The sequence below is a fragment of the Chaetodon trifascialis genome, chromosome 15 (genome assembly GCF_039877785.1).
Source record: "Chaetodon trifascialis isolate fChaTrf1 chromosome 15, fChaTrf1.hap1, whole genome shotgun sequence".
In the NCBI taxonomy this organism is placed as follows: Eukaryota; Metazoa; Chordata; class Actinopteri; order Chaetodontiformes; family Chaetodontidae; genus Chaetodon; species Chaetodon trifascialis.
The window spans coordinates 9,399,559-9,417,866 of NC_092070.1; the positions used below are offsets into that span (position 1 = coordinate 9,399,559).

Consider the following 18,308-nt stretch of genomic DNA (forward strand, 5'->3'; position numbering starts at 1 on the left):
GAAAGAACAGTGAAGTCCTACTCTAAAAAGATATTATGGTATAACTAAAGCATATGTTTCCAAAATAATATAGGGTATCAATAATTTCAAATATGAAAATTATAAAGGGACAAAACATCAAAGATTGTAAAATCTGTATCTGGGTTTCCCCCATTGTAAAAAAATAGGTTTATTTTCTGGTCAGGGCCCTTGACCAAGGCACCAAGCTGAGTAAAACAAGGCCCTTATGAAAAGGAGCATTCCCTGTTTTTTGGCCAAAGTAATTCTTTTCTTCTCGTTGGTCTCCCTCAGCAGTGGTTTCTTTGCAGTTAAACCACGAAGGCCTGATTGATGGATCCTCCTCCAGCAGCTGATATCAGGATTCGTCTCCAACTGTCATCAAAGCAAACACTATTTCAATACAGAATTCCATTCTTTCATTTAGGATTAATGTAAAATACGTGTATGTAAAGATAGATAGATAGATAGATAGATAGATAGATAGATAGATAGATAGATAGATAGATAGATAGATAGATAGATAGATAGATAGATAGATAGACATGCATATAGTGGATATTTGTTGATTGATTTGGATCATTTGGATCGTCACATATACACAGAGAATAATGAAGACAACACGAGCAATGTATTTTCAATTTAATTTCTTTTAATATAATCTTATTTACATTGTATTTTTTCATAAATGTTTAGTACATAGTAAGTTACAATACTCTTGCATCCATTACACAGTGAACTCAGAACCTAGAAAATGCAGATTGAAATGATACTGCTTAACAGTCTCCAACATTCAATCTACAACAGATCCCAACTTTTTCCACATGACTTGCTCAACACTTCGGTTTTTTGATTTCATTCACTTCTATGGAGGATCAATGACTGCAAAGAGACTTTGTTCATTCATGGTGGTCTTGAGGATGATGACTACTTCTTCTAACATTCAGGCTATGAAGAAAAAGAGATGGGCAGAGAAACACAAGGGCCACAAAGAAAAAAAGATGGTGAAATGGATGATGAAACATGTATGAAAGGCTTATGAGATTTTATTATACATGTCACATACAACCCAAGAATTCCTGAATCTGACTCCTTCTTTCCATCCTCGTGGCTCATTTTATTAAATATTCAGGTGCACGCCCTCGGACCTCTCCATAACGTCAGTAGAGTTAGATTTTAAAATTAGGGCTGGGAAGATCAATCCCTTTCACATCAAATAAATGCAACATGGTATTTAAAACACCAAAACACTAACAGTTTCCATACACGGACAAGAGTATTTCTCCGCAATAATGTGAATGTTAAAAAATGTAACAAAATTCAATAAAACCCACTTTGTGGATTACTTGAATTGCAAGTGAATTGACCCTTCAACTCTGGTAGAGGGGGTGGTGAAGAGATTAGTGTGGGCTCTTTGTAGAGCATATAGCAGCTTGGTCAGTAATCACTTAGTAATAAATAATAAAATATCAGAGTGGATCAGAGTGGTCGCAGATACAAACGGAAGAGACAAAAACAGAGGAGCAGGCTCATTTTGATCATTTTTACAGCGTAACCGGGTGCCATGCCGGACACACACTCACACACTCACTCTCCCACCATCTCACATGCACTCACACAAACACGCGTACATGCACACATTCTGATACACGACAGTGGTTAAACATGAAGCATGAATACTAGTCAGTCCATCAGCTTGTCAGACAGAGAGACGATCAGTCTCCGCCTTGTTCTTCACACGTCTGATTTTCAAAAGTCTCTGTTCGCAGGCTCGCACGTGATTGGCAGATTCTGTCCGCGGACTCGAGTGCGTTGGGGAGTCAAATTCGCTGTGGCGGTAGACATTCTGAAGAATGACATCATAGCTTGTTAAAACTGAAGGATAAAAATGCTTCTTCAAAACATCTGAAAAAATTTTAAAATACTTTATTTTTTGTTTGTTTTTTCTGTTTTTTTCCCCTCCTCCTGCTGTGCTTCCTCCTTTAACCCCCCAACAGTTCGGTGGTGAAGAGGTGGCAAGAGGCCTGCATCTTCTTCTTTTATGTGTCCTTGTGATGCTTGGCCGCTCTGTATACTCTGTGTATACTCGATATTCTGTTGATGTCTGTGTGTGTGTGTGTGTGTGCGTGCATATATATGTAAAATGTCAAATAGATTGTGTGCAAGTGCAAGCGCAAGTGTGACTGTGTGTGTGTGTTGGTTTGGTTGTGGATTCATCACTCCACAGCGAAGCCGCAGGTCTCCTCCACAGCCGTCAGCAGTTTCTCGTAAAGTTTCTCGTAAGACTCGTAGGGAGGGATGTCTATTCGGTTAAAACTACAGAAAGAAAGGGACAATTAGCATCAAACCTGACACAGGGACAGAAACAGAAACCTGCATCACCTTCTTTTATGTGTCCCTTACCATGTGTGAGCCTTGGGCAGGTTGTCTGTGTTGGCGTCTATCAAATGGATTGTGAAGAGCCTTGGTCCTGCAGAACCTGTAGAACCTTACACACATACATTCTAGTTATCACTGCTCTACTCTGGTGCACAGAGCACAAGCATCAATCTTCAAATAGTGAAAGCTCTCATCAAATCTCAAAGTTTAGCAAATGAATTAGCCGATGTTTTCACTGTCATGCAAATGTCATTTAATTGATTACACTTCTAAAAATGTGTGGATTTGCATTTTCACTACAGTAATTCATTCACGATGGGGCACCAAGAGCTGGTGTAAAGATTGTTTTAAGCAAAAACGCCAAACAAAAATGGCGAATATAGTGTGTGAACAGGAAGTGTGCGTGGTCTCTGAGCCAGTCCATGACCCACCCTGCAGCGCTTTGAATCCCTGTAAGGGAACCCTGGTGGAGCCTGTGACAAACTGCAGGAGGCGTCCTCTCCTCTCCTCACTGAAGGCTTCCACTGCCTGCCAGAACCACCGCACCACGTTGCTTTCACTTGTGCAGTGCTTCAGGCGGGTGTTGGTCTTCCAGTCTGCAAGATCTATCTTCCCCAGTCCACCAATGATCAACTAGAAGAGAGAGGAAGTTTAAGGCCGAGCAAAGGCACAAAAATAATATGGCAAGTGATGAGCGGAAGACTTTCTAGTTTTATTATTATCTCATTTGTATTTTATTGACAGTTTAGATGTTCTCAGACGTCACATGTACCTCTAGTTCTTTATGGTCGAAGGGTTTGAGGAGGTGCTGGGGGATGAGCTCACTGAATCCCTTCTGCAGAGCCAGAAACTGGGCTTCAATTCCGCGCATAAACCTCCAGTTCACATAAAGTCTGAAAAACAAAAACACAAATGATGTAGCTATATAAATATACTGTGATAAACTGGCACAACTATTGAGCACAACAGCTCCTTCTGCAGACATGACGGTACATTGTTTACACTCTGTGTCAAGGCCAAAGTTTGGATAACATCCACAAAAAAAGATGCATCACAGCTGTCTCACTGTTCTTACCTCACATATTCTTTTTTGTTTTCTTCAGTGACAGGGATATTGCGGCCATTAGGTTTGAGTTCATGTTGTAAGAATTTCCCAAAGGCATTGTGCTCCACGCAGAACGTGTGGTCAAGGACTGAGGTGATGTCGTTCTCTCTGCACAGAGCATTGGAAAAAGTTAACACTGAAAAGAAAAATCTCAAGAGGGGAAAATTGCAGGACAAGAACTAAGAAACAGCTCATGCTCTCTGCGGGTTAATGTGCTCACAATATCCAGACAAGGCTCTTGTGCAACTCCGGGTCTGTGGTCTCCAGGTCGTTGAGCTGGATCGGTTTGCCTAGCAGCTGTTTGTAGAAGGGCAGCGTGAAGCTCCCATTGATGTAGTGACCATGAAAGACTGCCAGGCCCATCACGCGCCCCACAAAGTGGAAATATGACAGGTGGTCCTGAAAGACAGAGACAGACAGACAGCGAGTCAGAGAGTCCCCTTATTCAGTTTAACCATGAAGTGCTTCATATGCACCTGTGTGCATGTGTGTGTGTACTCACGGGGTTAATGGAGGAGTCAGGGTTAATCTGTAGTGTGTAGATATTGTCTGTGGAGTACTGGAACAGGCCGTAATAGGGGTTCAACATTTCATGACACAGCAGGTACAGCCACTCCCTACAGATAACCACATCGTTAACAAACATTCAAAACTCACATTTTGTCATCAGAAGAGTGTCTAATCATGCAGTTGATGAATACATTTTCACAATACGAAAACATCAATCATCTCAGTGAATTTAATGTAACACAACATTGCACGTTTTAATCAAACGCATCATTTGCAGGACTGCCTCCATATGGACTGTGAACACACAGTATAAGCTGGCCTGACGGAGGCTACGCTCAAGTTTGGGTAACCTTGTTTAGGATGCTGGACCAGACATGGACGTAGCTTGTAGAAAAATCAAACTCTGTGTTTTCTCTATCACAGAAACCATAGGGACCTACTTCTTAAACAGCACTGACGGTTTGAAGATATTCAACTTTTTCCTTTTGTATTACTTCCTAAAAAAAGTGTCTGCCAGGGTACTGTGTCATAATTTTCATTTGTTTAACCAGAAAAGCAGATTTATGGATGTATACCTGAACTTAATTTAACAGTGAGTGAAAAGATGGACTCATGCAAAGCGCAATGCTTTGAACTTTGCTTTTGAACTGCCTACAACAAATGCAGCCGCTCAGAGATGTGAGTATCTAATTACCTAGCCACCCCACCATAGTCCAGGCCCTCCTCTCCCCTGAACTTCACCATCAGACGCTTCTTCAGGTCTTTGGGCCTCATCTTCATTATCTGCCGATATGACTCCTACACCCACACACAACATTAATACAAAACAACAGACACACACACACACAGTCACAGACAAAAGAAACAGTTAGTGACCCACAACACAGCCCTTTAGATCAGTGATGTTCTGTCTGACTGCTTGTGTGCTGAAGAGAAGGACACTGAAAGAGTAGGTTGTTTTGACTCGTGTATGAGTCATGAAGAGTGTGGACGTGTCTGCCTTCTGAATGTAAACCTTCATAGGAGCTACCCACTCCATCATCGCTGCTTTCATGGCTCAACTGTGAACACATTTGTACAAATGTCTGATCTATGTGAGAGAGAGAGAGACTTCATTGTTGTCTGGTTGTGTGCAATGTTGGGATTTCTGACAGCTCTCAGGAAGCTTCAGGGTTTGTTCCATCCTGGTTTGACATTTGCACCCACCTCAAAGATCTCCTCCCGGGACACCTCTATGCGACAGTGTCCTGCTTGAGGCTGCTGCAGGGACAGCTCGTGACGGAGCAGCTTCAACTTGTGCACCAAGTCTCTCTCATAGCGCGCCGCCACATCCCCATCTCCTCCTCCTCCACCTCCCACTCCTCCAACTCCCACCTCCTCACCCCCGACATCCATCTGGGGTGCTTGGGAGGATTCCTTCGCTTGGGATTGCTGGCTGGAGGTGGGAAGATGCAGAGGAGGGTTGGGGAGCACAGCGGGCAGGGGAAAGAGAGTCGACAGAAGGAAAGGACAGGAGAAAAAAAAAGGAAAAAGGAGCAGACTGGATTACACTGTGCATTCAGCCCAGAGCAGCTAAATCTACCATAAGCCCACATTTCTGTAAATCACACAATTCAGCATCATTAACAGAGCTGATGACTGTTAGTAGGTCATGTTCAGAACCAATCTTAGTCCAGCATTATGGCTGGAAGAGATTAGATTAACAACAGATTAGTCTTTAAACCACTTATTTTGTATGTGTCAGGGATGTCTGCCACCCAGGTGTAGACTGGCTTCGCCATAAATGAGAGCATTTCAAGTGCACGAGCCTCTACCTGATGATGGTGTGTAGGCGCGGGTCTGTGAACTGTGTGGTTCGATTGTTGTGGTCCACAAAGTAGATCCGGCCCGACACGGTGCTCCGGACCTCCCAGCCCACTGGCAGCGGCCCAAGCTCCTCGCAGCTCACACTGGCCAGGTCCCTGCACCAGCAACAGGGTACCAGACTGAGCCAGCAGCACAAATCCACTGCACCAATTCAACTTGGTGAGACTAGAGCCTTCAACCAGACATCTTGTCTCCAACAATTCTGACCCCACATACTGTTCGTTCTTAAGCCCTCGATTGACCTAAACCCAGAAACCAGGGGCTGAGGGAAATAACCTGAGATTTTCTCTTAATCCGTTTGATTAATTAGTGCGCTGGCAAACAAGACATTATTTTTATACTTTTCTAACTACATCTTTCAAATGAGTCATAAAACTTGAGTAGTTCTTTAAATTACAAAGGTGCCATATAATGCACGACATAACCCATGTGTGGTAATTTCTATGGTTCTTTCTTTTTGTTTTATCTTCTCTGTGTCCTCTTTTCCTGCTGCTGCGATGACCTCGTTTCTCAGGGAGGTTTATTCAAGGTTAGGGTTAGGTGAAGCGGAGGTGTGATTGTACCGTGGTATCCGAGGGTCGTGCCAGGTGCTGACGCCTGTCTGTGTGTGAAGGAAGTACACCTGGCCTTGCACTGTTGTTCGCTGCTCTGTTTTTAAAAAGCAAACAAAGGAGGATGTAACATGACTTTAGGAAGACAACGCAACAGACTTAAGAGTAACAATGAAGAGTTATGTGAAATGTAAGTATAAACTGACCGTATCCCTCAGGCAGGTCAGGCGGTTGGTGTCCATGAGGTCTGTTCTGAGGGGTGTGGCCGTGGCCTCTTGAGTCCTGCCCTCTTATTCGCTGCGTCTGAAGACGGCTCTCTTGACTAGGTGAGTCAAGCCGACAGTTCCCGCCCCCCGCCGCACCAGTGGGGTCGGAGTAAGGCAGCGGCTCTTCGCTGAAACATCCCTCAAACACAGGCCTGCACACATGCACACACACACACACACCCCTGATCACACCACACACTATTTTCTCTGTTTTACTGGAATCATATGATAGTTTTTATTTTGAGTAGCAAAGATTGGGAGAGGATCAAACGAACTGTAATTATGACTAAACTGATCTTGCAACACAACAAACACCAAAAATGAGTCTCAGTCCTTCTTCATATGAGATTCCTGCCATAGAAGAGCCTATGCATTAACATAACCCAGTTCAAAACCTATGGGAGATTTTTGGGCCAAATGTGGTTTTCCACAGTTTGAAAAGTAAATATCACTTTCACTTCATTAAGAAAAAGCATCAACTGTGACAAGGACAGTGGCTTTTCTCCATCTATCTCTACATTTTACAACTGAGAAAGAGATACAGAATAATCTATGAAACCTGTTCAAACATTTTACAACGTACAAGCAATTGTTTCTCTAACTGTTACTACACCACGCTGGCTGCATAAACACGCGGTGACACACTCACCCATCGTTTTCCGACAGTCCTCTGCAGTCCACCACAGGGCCTCCGCTGCCAATGCGGTCTCGCGTCTGTAAGCTCACTGGAAACAAGCAGGTGGTAAAGGTCAGAGAGACGACACTGTGACAGAGCGGGGTGGCCAGAATGTGCCCACAGTGAAGGAGAGGTGACATGCAGAGTCATCTGTACTGATAATGCACCTGTGTGTCCAGCCTTACCTACAATCTGCCCCCGCACTGCGTCACTGTCCGAGGGGTTCAGCTTACATAGATCTAGACGCTGGTCTGGAAGAGGAGGAGAAAGGAAATGCAACGTGTAAATGAAAAGCTTTTCTCATGAGCATTTACGAATTTATGTGGATTTAAAATCAGAGGGCTGGGAAAAAAAAGAGGACAAACTTACATCCCGTGTCTTTTAGCCTGCTGATGGCATTTGAAAGAAGTCGTATGCAGCCCAGGAATCCCGCCCCCTGTCGTTTATGGATCTTTTTGTGGTTCCATATGCTGATGGTGATGGAGTCTGTCTTTCCAATGTAGCTGAGGAACAGACACACTGTAAGACTCTCATGTGTCCACTCCACAGTTTTCAACACAGTCTGGTATCAGCGTGAGCTACTGTCACCCAACAATTAGATGGATATGTGACACTTGTGGGAAGGATCATATTTACTCAAATATAGTGTCAACTATTGAAAACAATCCCTCATTTTTGCAACACCTGTTCTTATGTAAAATGACTGTTAGAGGATGAAGGAAAAAAATGGATAAAACAAACAACATATGCATCTTTATTGTCACATTTTAATAAAAGTAAAACATTCATTATAATAATCCTCTCTTTAAAAATGAATTCAGTGTTTCAGAGACTCACAGGTCATAGTGCTGATTCCATTTGGGGTCCAGTGTGCTCTTGACTGTGTCTGTAGAGTGGCATTGACCTGATCCGTCCACCACAACCTTGGCAAATGGATCTGGCAGGCCTGCGTGAACACAGTTCAAATTAATTTTTGACATCATCTACATTACATCACAAAGAATATAATATCAAAGTATTACAAATATCTAAAATGCAGATAACACCACCTCCACAACAAAGCAAAGCTTTCCACTCCTGCAGACATTTAACTGATTTTTTTTACTTCTTTTCTGTGTATTTCCTCAGTCTGTCCTGCAATCTGACAACCACCAACCCAATAATAGCATATCCTATATGGTTGTCAGTGTTATTTAACAGTAATCTCTACAGATATCTGCATATGCCTGCAGAATATTAAAGGCCAAGATTTTGGTATTGGAAGTGTTCTGGTTTTTGTTTTTAGCCAGAATAGTGCCGACCAATCATGTTTGAGTGGGCTTTGGTTGCCTGCAAGTAAACAGTCTGTGTGGAGTGCAAAAGAATCAGATACGAGTTATATTTCTATTAGCCTTTACAAAAATTCGCTGCATTCATAAGCACATAACTGTCAACAGAGATTTGCCAAAACATGGAGTTGTTTTGAGTTTGAAAGTTAAGGTGCTTATTGGCCAGCACACAGGATGGAAATCTTGGCAACACTGCAGCCCTGAAACATTGGCCGTTGCTCCCAGAAGCTAAACTGTAATCAGACGATAGCCGGTGGGTTCTGAGATTGACCTAACTGTATCTGGAGTGTACAAATTCATCGTAGCATGATGAAGCTGGTGGAAATGAACACTTTAATCCTGATAAGTCTTAAGGTGACAGATTGATTGTGGGTCGACTGCTGCAGTTGAACACCAAAGCCGATTTCTACACAGCATTGCTTTTCATGACACGCACAGACCCTTATTGAAACACATTATCTCATCATGTATACCAATCATTATCATAATATAAGATTCATGCACAAGAAAATGAGCACGTTAAAAAGGTACTTACGAAAGAAGTCTTTCTTTGCGAGGTTCTTGGCACATAATACTGTAAAAGATAAGATCATTATGAACAAAATGCCACACACACAAATATGTAAATGATGTTACAGTGTGTAGGCTGGTACAAATGTATGCTGGTGCACATGAAAACTGTGAGGAGGAAGAACACTGGTCAGGATAATATATGAATGCCAGAGGATGGTAATGCGCAGGAAAACTTATGTGACATGCAGACAAGAGGGAGCAGTAAAGTATAGCCTAGTGTCAGGATCACTGCACACAGAGGCACACACGCATGCACACACGCCGCCCACAGCCAGAGTGGCAGAATGCCTTCTCTGCCACATCATCTTTATGGATTCAGAGAGCAAAGCTCAGACTGACCAAGACTTTGTGAATTCCTGTTTCTGAGTATTGCGTTTGTTGTGTGTGTGCAATTTCTGGCTATTTGTTTGCCTGTACGGTGCGAAAGCAGGCATGTGTCACTCTAGGCCGGCTTTGCGAGCGCTGCTGTAACACTAAAAAAACACAACTGAACCACAATACACCAATTTTTAGAAACACAATCATGTCCAGTCACAAGTATGAATCTTGATAATAGGGCAGTGTGGGCATTGAACAAAAACAAGCTGCGTGTTTGTGTTCAAGGCTGATGTAATGCACTCAAAGTGACAGCAACGTGCTGTAACTGACATGAAAAAATAATATTTACACAACACGTCTCAGCAATGTCAGCATTTAAGCCCATTGTTGGGAATCGTATGTTGTCAAAAAAGGTACATAGACATTCGCCAAGAAGGCAGTGATTTCTTGGTCAGTATCAAACCACCATCAGGTCACACTGAGAAAGAGAAGTTTAAAGCACTTTTTCTGAACATGATTACTTGTGCTCATGCATAAGACGTTTTCAGTGTCGTTTTTTGCTGTAGAAGATAAAGGAGGGTGGAAGTCACCATAATAATAAAATATCAAAGTATGCAAACATCTTGTGTCTGTGTAGGCGACGGCCACTAGCTGCTGCTGCCAATAGAGAAGAAGCCAGACTTCTGCCCTGTTTGCAAACTATTTCCTGTGGCCATGAATAAGGAAATAGTTTGCAAACAAGGATAAAATATATGAATAAGGATAAAACCTTATTCATGGATGTACTAGTTGTGGGTTTTTCAATGGCCAGTGAGGGTATTTAGAGAGCAGGGTGGCCGATGGCTGATACATATTGCAAATATCTTTTTTTTTGGCATCTGATAAAATACATTTTACGTTACTATCTGCATTGTGTCAGCTTGCACTCTGTCTGTATTACACTATCTTTAAATAAAAAACATCTATCAACTAAATAAATGTCCATAGGTCATCAAAAAACTAAACTTCATAAAAATGGATAAAACCTTTGTATGAAAAATGAAGTTTCAGTGATCTTAAGGACAGCATTTATCAGCAGGTAGCAGCATCTCCTTACTTGCGAGAGTGAAGAAAAATGTGTCAATTTCCATAAATAAATAAAAAATAAATAAGCAGTGCACACAGTAGCACCCAGCAGATTATCTCAAAATGCCAGATATCAGCTCAATTAATTGGTCCATCGCTACTTTATTCCATAGAGTGTCACAGAATGAGTGCTGAATGTCAGTGTCTGCTGTGCGTCTTGACAGCAAAACTGTCGTGAAAATCATTAATTTTAATTTAGTTCAATTTAGTTTATTTTACTTTAATACAGCAGAACATATGTCCAGAGCAGCAATGAAGACACCTCATTATAATGTCTTATTATCTATGTGGGGCTGATTATTCATTCACCATGGTTGACCAGGGGGGTGTAAGGTACTCAGGAGCTTCACCAACAAGTGTACAGGTGTTAAATTACTGTTTGGATTCTTCCCTTAAAGCTACAGCAGGTAACTTTCATTTCACTAACATTCCCTGATGAGTAATTAACATAAATGGCCATGTTTGGTGGCCAGGAACGAGAGAACGTGACAGGAGTGTTTTAGACAACCCTTTGACCCCATTTCAAAGAGACACAAAATAAAATGAAGCCCATCTCACCAATGAGGTGGAAAGTATATCATGCCAATCACCTTTATCCAGTTCGACAGGGGAGACGGGCTGGCAGGGGGAGGAGTATCATCCCCTACATTGGTTTGAATTATTGACGGTCCTCTTTCCTCCTGTGCCTTTCTACCAGAGCTTTAAACTGGGTTTCATGCATTACAATTACAAACAACTACTTGACAGTTTTGATCATCAGCTAATAATCAGGCCATTTTTCCAGCCAAACATTTCCTGCATTTTCTCCTAAGTGAGGGTTTGTTGCTTTTCCCTGTCTCAAGTAATTCTGCATTAAATATCTTCAGGTTTCAGACTATTGATCAAATAAAGCAAGTTATTTGCATATGTCAACTCAGACTCTGGAAAATGATCAGCTATTACAATGAGACGAAAGACAAAATGTGAACCAGATTAATAAAGAAAATAATAGATGGATTAACCAATAATGAAAATAATTGTTGCAACCCTTTCTACAATCTATGCTAATTGAGCGAAGATGGGGTTACAACACACTGGTAACATTCCAGAGAGACAAAAGCAGCTCATGATCCATCTTAACTGATTTGCGACATCACCTGAGATGTTATCATAGCTTACAGGTCCAATTAAAATCTGGCATGATTTAGTTTGGCCCAGACAACCAGCGAGGAAGTTAGTCAGTCAGTGGTTGAGGATGTGGTGACTGTGTGGCGGTGTAGATGTTTCTGGTGTAGCCTGGTTTATTTCCTGTGATTAACCCACTGAGAATGGCTGCAGGATATCCTTCCCTCTTCCTCATCATCCCCTTCCATTCCTCCTCCTCCTGACTCACACATTCCACACCAAGACCTCATCTTTTCAACACAGACACAATGAAGAAAGCACAGCTAGAGGGGGAGAGAATCAAGTTTCTAATTTGCCCCTGCCTCCTCTTTCAGACAGGCAGTAGAGGAAGACTTCCTCCGTCACTGTCAATGCTTTGCTATCCACCCCCTCTCAGCCTCCAATCTCTTGCTGGAGATGAGGGACACCCCTTACTTCACCCCTCTTTTTTCCGCCTCTTTACCAGCTCTTCTGTGGCACTGACTGTGTGACAGGCCCTTTCTCAGCGTCTCAGGAAATTCCTCATTCTGCCAAGGTCACGGCTGGTAAAGACACACACAGTTACAGCTCAGCTGGTTCTCAATTCCCCCCACTGCCGCTCTCTTTTTGGCATTTATGTCCTTCCTTTTTTTAAAAAACCTGAGAGCTGCAGAGAGCCAGCGGGGGAAGAGTCCTATTCATCCAATCTTGAGGGAACAAGCAGAAACAGTTCAGGGGAGATGATGAAAAACTGAGCCTCTTCTGTGCCACGCCAGCAGCTCCTCTAAGAACTTGAAGTCACAACATGTTTTGAGCACAATCAACCATCTCCCACAAACATTAAAGGTTTGCAGTTTTGCTCTAGTCTTGCCCCATAACCACAGAGTAGGGCTGTACCAAATGTCATTTTGAGGTTTTCGAATGAAGCATCGAATGTCTGTCATCATATTTTATGGTGTCATTCTTATAAAATAAAATAAAATAAAATAAAATAAAATAAAATAAAATAAAATAAAATAAAATAAATGTTGCTACCCCACTAGTCAGCAACAGAAATACTAGTAGGTTAACACAGGACAATATGTTCATAATGCACGGTAGTGTTTCCATTATCTGGTAATTACTGTTATCCATTTACCAGGAAAATTTTCCCTGGTCATAATGTCTGGTGAAAATAATTCTCTTAAATGTGAAAATACTCCAGTTCTACTCGTCGTTTTCCGCCGCTGCTTTTCCAATGCCCACCCTCTCACTCACTCCTTGATCTGGTGGTTCTGTGAATTAAGAGTTTATTTTGACCAAAACATAGTTGGTGACTGTTGGAACAGCGGAGAGATGGACCAAGAAAGTTTTGCTGAGTTTTATTTTGTTTCTGTCGAGTTTGACTGAAGTGTGTTTCATGATGATAAAATTAACGTTTCTGTAAATGGAGTCTGGTGGCTTTGGCGAGAGCGATTTGGTGGTTTTTTTTGGTTAAACAAAAAGGATCTTGCTCTTGAACGGAAAGGTCTGCCTCTATAGATATCCTTTCCTTCATGTTGTCAGACACTTAGAATAACAATCTGAGACTGTCAGAGGCAAAAAGACGAACTTAAAGTGGACTTTTCGCAGCTGGTGGCTGCAGCACTCTCATTCGACACAGAACCAATTTCAATAGCCGGTGCCCCTTAAGCAATTTAATATAATAGTGTTTGAGCTGAAATACAATCTTGTTATTGTGATTATACAGATGTAATTTATAGTGCTGTTATATTGCTGCTCGACCACCCTCTTAATACAGGTGCGTACCTCCCTTTGAGCACAGTAAGCACAAGTGTAAATGGTGTTTTGACCGCAGTGAAAATGCAGAACACCAAAAGTTATGGATTGAAGTTGAATATTTCTTTAAATAAAAACACACTGTGAATTATCCATATGACTCAATCTTTTTTCAATAAATTTTGACTTTCGGACTCAAACTAAAAAGGAGGAGCGTTGGAAATTGGACCACACAAGTCAGAAACAACCCTACCACCACTGGAATCCTCTCCACAAATACTCTCTACAAATAGTATAATACTAATTATATTAGTGTAGCCTAATCTTTATCTGCAACTGTGCAGAAATACAAGGTTTAAACAGAATGATCAGACAAACAAAAAAAGTAGCAGCATTTAAAAGTTGATTTAAGATTCAAATGAATGAAGCTTCAAGCTTGCAACTGCTCGGTGCAGCGCTACCACAGAGAGCGCTAGACATTCGTCAGGTATAGGAAGAAGGGAACCATAAAACTGTAGAGGCTCAGAAGCTCATTACAACTTCTTAAATCACAGATAATGACCAAGTTCTTTGGAGAAGATGCCAAAGTGCAGTGAACTGTCTGTTCATCTGCATCAATAATCATGATACTAAGATCCTTCTGGGACTGACCAGACTGTACTGTGTCAGAGTGCACTCACAGATTTAAAAGTAAAGAGACCCATGTGAGATTACAACGATGTCATTTCCTGTCTAACCTCCTCTCAGCTCCAAAAAAACAAAGCAGCAGCCAGCGGGCACGTGAGCAAATATCTCACCTACTTAATAACGTGCCCTGCACCGGCATCCAAACACACACACACACACAAGATGACGAATGTGTCTCGTTGCCACACAAATACAAAAGCCAGCTTTAATGGTCACAAGCTCACAAACCAGCTGATAAATAAGCAACATCAAAAAACGAAACCAGTTCGTGCTGCATCTGCCTCATTGCCATTTGTTTGAGCAATGGTGTCACATTCTTGGTCTCTCCGTTCTAAATCTGTACATGTATTTTGTGTGCTTTTGTGAGTGTATGTGTGTGTGTGTTTCTGTACATGCTGCCAGCTCAGTAAGTGAGCGGATTAGAAGTGCTTATGCTGCTTCCCAAGTAAGCAGGATTCCCCACTTTCCTCTCCCTCTCTCCCTCTTTCTGTCTCTTACACTTAATCTGCTTTTTATAACCTTTGGCTTTTTGTCTGCTCTTCTTTCCTTTAGTTATTCAGCATATTTCTCTTTTTTCACAGCTCTCCCCGTCCCTCTGCTCTGAGTATCCCAGTTCACCTGCTGCCCTGATGCTGCCCTGTGTTGGCTCTTGAACAAGTCAGAGTTCAATCCGACTATCTGGCATCAAAACCTGAGCAGCACGTGTTGCTTTGTGAGCAAATTAACATTATCCTGCTGAATCATTGCTGCTTTCTTTCATTAGACTGCACTTTTTCCACAATAAAGCCCATTCATTACCAAACAAAAACAACCTGTTTTATACTTTCTGACCCATTTACATCCTGCCTCTGTGTTGTCCTGACCATGTCCTGTATTCAAAACTGGTCAGCAGTGGGAGAACAGTGGTTTCAATATTTTTGACGTGCAAGCACAATGTTTTGTTAATATCAAAAGATTACTTTGTTGATGCTGCCCAGGACATTGTTAATGGAAAAACTAGTACAAACTAAACACAAATTATTACTTAAATCAAGCAACACTTCATCAGATAATAAATGATAATATTTTGTTCAAGCATTCAACAGTGTTCAATATTCAAACACAATTTCAAGAGGTATTTAGATTCAATACAATGTCCTAAAGCGGATGAGAGAAAGCTTTTCAGCAAGCGGATATCTATAAAGTCTAATACTTCCCAGTCAGATCTCAATAGATCACACAAATTAAAGACACTGTGACAATTTTCTTATACTTCTTCAGCTTACTTAAGCTTATTCTCACAAAAACAAACAAACAAAAAAAAAAAAACAGTTGAAGGAGACGGAAAGACACAACAATCAGCACTTGGCTAGCTAAAACATGTCCATATAAACCCAACGCAGTCTCTGAAATCTGAACCAGCCTGGTCTTTGTCTGTGTCCCTGCCACAGACACACAGGCCTTTCTGATGTAGGCCAAACAACCCCTCTCTCTGACAGACTAAACAGAGTGCTGGCCAGCGGGGCAGCGTTGCTCTCCCATTGGCTCATCGCACATTCTTCACCCAATTAGAATTCCACTCATACCTGTGGGGGCGGGGCACAGTCAGGGGCAATAACCTTTGTTTGTACCCAAGCTGAAATAATGAATGACTGGTTTACACACATACAAACACAGACCCTTCACAGGGTAAATCATCCACACACACACACACTTTCTCTTCTCTCCTTCATCTCGACCTATCTGAAACACAACTGTCTGATATCGTTCTGCATTTCACTACTAAGATTTTCTTGGTGTTCTTTTACCAAATTACTTACATTATTCACTATATTAGCACCAAACTCTTGTTGTATTTTTATGTCCTCTTAATAGGGCTGCGACTGAGGATTATTTCCATTACTGATTAACCCATCAATTAATTTCTTGAAAAAATGATTGGTTTATAAAATGTCAGCAGACTGTGAAAACTGCCCATCACACATTCCGAGAGCTTGTAGTGACGTCTTCAAATGTGCTATTCTGCCTGTCTGAAACCCAAATGTTTTCCACGTACACTCGTAGTAGACTAAGACATCCAGACAATGTTCATATTTGTAAGATATAACCAGTGCATTTTTTTCCTTGTTGCAAAAATGTGAGAATAATCAATACCCAAAATCCTTGCTGATTATATTTCTGTAAGTGTTATTTCTAGCTGTTAAAACTTTTTAATCTATTTTGCCTCTTGACCTCTCTTTTTCTTTACTTATGTCCCTTACTGTATGTAATGTTCAGTCTTTGATTCTTGCTCCGCTCTTGAAGTCAAGTTTCAAAAAAGTGGGACAGAGAAGACAAACTCACGGCCAGCACGCGGCAGACATTTTTAAATAGCATTTAGGAACTTTGGCACTTTTACTCAATAACATATCCATCATCACAATCATGTACTGGACGTGTCCTCCTGCAGCAGTCCATACAAAGCACATGAAGAAACACTCAGCCCACCAGCTAGCCGATTTTGGTATGTGTTTGCTCAATTTTGAAGCAGAAGAAGGACAAGGCGTCTGCCCAGCGGCACATTGAGGTCATTTCCATTTGAATAGAGGCCCCTGGGTGCCCAGTGGGGTAACATTAGCTACAGTAATAACCATTGTCCCAGCTGTGTCCGTGTGTGTGGAAGAGAGAGAAGCTCCTATGTACCTTCCCGAGGAGAGTCTGACCTCAAAACGGACAAAATATTTGAGTTGAGTGTAGGCTGCCCCAAAAGAGCAAACGTGTCAAGCGTCTCTGAGTCAGGATAAGTTGAACGACTGAGACATTTGTCTTGCTACAGCTGACACAACAGCGAAATGCCAGTCGATATTCATGGGTAATCTAGGCTACCATGTCAAATTTACCGACAGATTGATTTTCAGACAGGCTGCAACGTTAGTTCGACATTTGCTTTCATCCCTTGCACACAGCTCGTCGCATTCAGGTCAAGCAATGGGTTCGGCTGGTGGTCAGCCCAAAAAATGGGTGTAGCTAGCGAGCGTTAGCGGTCAACATTAACTATGAATGTTACTATTAGCTAACGCTAGCTGGCAAGTGGTAGCAACTGATAAAGTTTCTGAACGTGGCTTTCAAGAGTCTGTGTTTCCAGTGACCCGAAAACAGCTGACAAGCCGGCTGTCTCAGCTGTGAAAGCCACAGGACAGGGGACAGCTTCTTGACTGTCCTCTCGGTAATTTGGTTAGCATCAGCTAACAAGCTAGCACTTGTGCTGCTGTGTTTGCCACACAAAAACCGGATGTTTGGGCAAACAGCAGAGCCGAGAACGCGACAGACACTTCGTGATGCCTAGTTAGGTTAGCTAAAATCAACACTTTAAAACAGTGGTTTGTAGGTAAAACATTTCAGCTTCAGTTAAAACATGCACCGTAAGCGCTTTCTTTCGGTCGCGTTTTTTTACCTGTCAGTCGGATTTTGATGCTGGACCCGTTCCTCCGAGTCCCAGGATTCGACATCACTCCGGGAAAAACGATCACACAAACTTCCCGTTGGAGTCCCCCAAAAGCACAGTTTCACCACTTAATGGGAACGCGAATAACTTCAATTCAAAAACATGCGGTTTGTTTTTGTTTTCCTCACGGATAAAAATGTATTATTTCATCGCAAAGTCCTGCGCTCCTTCGAAATCCAACAACACGAGAGAACATTTTCGGGCAGGCTCACAAGCACGTACTGACGTCATGTCCTTAACGGGTATAACCTTACGTGCTCGCGTCTGGGGAGCGTGGGCGTGCTCGCGAGGATCAACTTCTTCCATGGAATCAGACCTTCAGACTTAGCCTTTGGTGTTTAAGTCATGTATCCTACAGTATCAGACAGTTTCCCCTCATTTATTTACAGTAGTTAATAATGTTTGTTGTTTTTATGAACCGCAAACACAGACAATCTTACTATAAACATATTTCAATTAAAAAATACAATAGAATATTAACAGATAAGATGGGAAATCAGTGATCACAGCGAAATGAAATTTAGTTTCTTTTACATGTACATATTCACTCATACCTTTCTCAAATGTTCAGAAGGTGAATCCAG

The 18,308-nt window shown here is 41.9% G+C and overlaps 1 protein-coding gene across 2 annotated transcripts; it reads right to left on the reverse strand.

The window, feature by feature from the left end:
- Positions 1-629: 629 nt before the first annotated feature.
- On the reverse strand, positions 630-17,947 carry smurf1 (SMAD specific E3 ubiquitin protein ligase 1). Of its 2 annotated transcripts, none has more exons than XM_070981066.1 (18): positions 17,674-17,947; positions 9,214-9,252; positions 8,188-8,296; positions 7,720-7,853; positions 7,536-7,601; positions 7,324-7,399; positions 6,615-6,826; positions 6,421-6,505; positions 5,806-5,952; positions 5,198-5,426; positions 4,686-4,789; positions 3,984-4,098; positions 3,702-3,880; positions 3,452-3,589; positions 3,149-3,269; positions 2,808-3,009; positions 2,401-2,485; positions 630-2,313 (listed from the first exon to the last, which is right to left on the reverse strand). In XM_070981066.1, exons 1-18 carry the CDS (start codon positions 17,726-17,728, stop codon positions 2,214-2,216), a joined length of 2,196 nt encoding a protein of 731 aa, XP_070837167.1. In that variant the 5' UTR covers positions 17,729-17,947; the 3' UTR covers positions 630-2,213. The 2 variants fall into 2 exon arrangements, with proteins under 2 accessions (XP_070837167.1, XP_070837168.1); XM_070981067.1 differs by having other exon boundaries at positions 2,401-2,476; positions 17,674-17,944.
- Between the last annotated feature and the right edge of the window lie 361 nt (positions 17,948-18,308).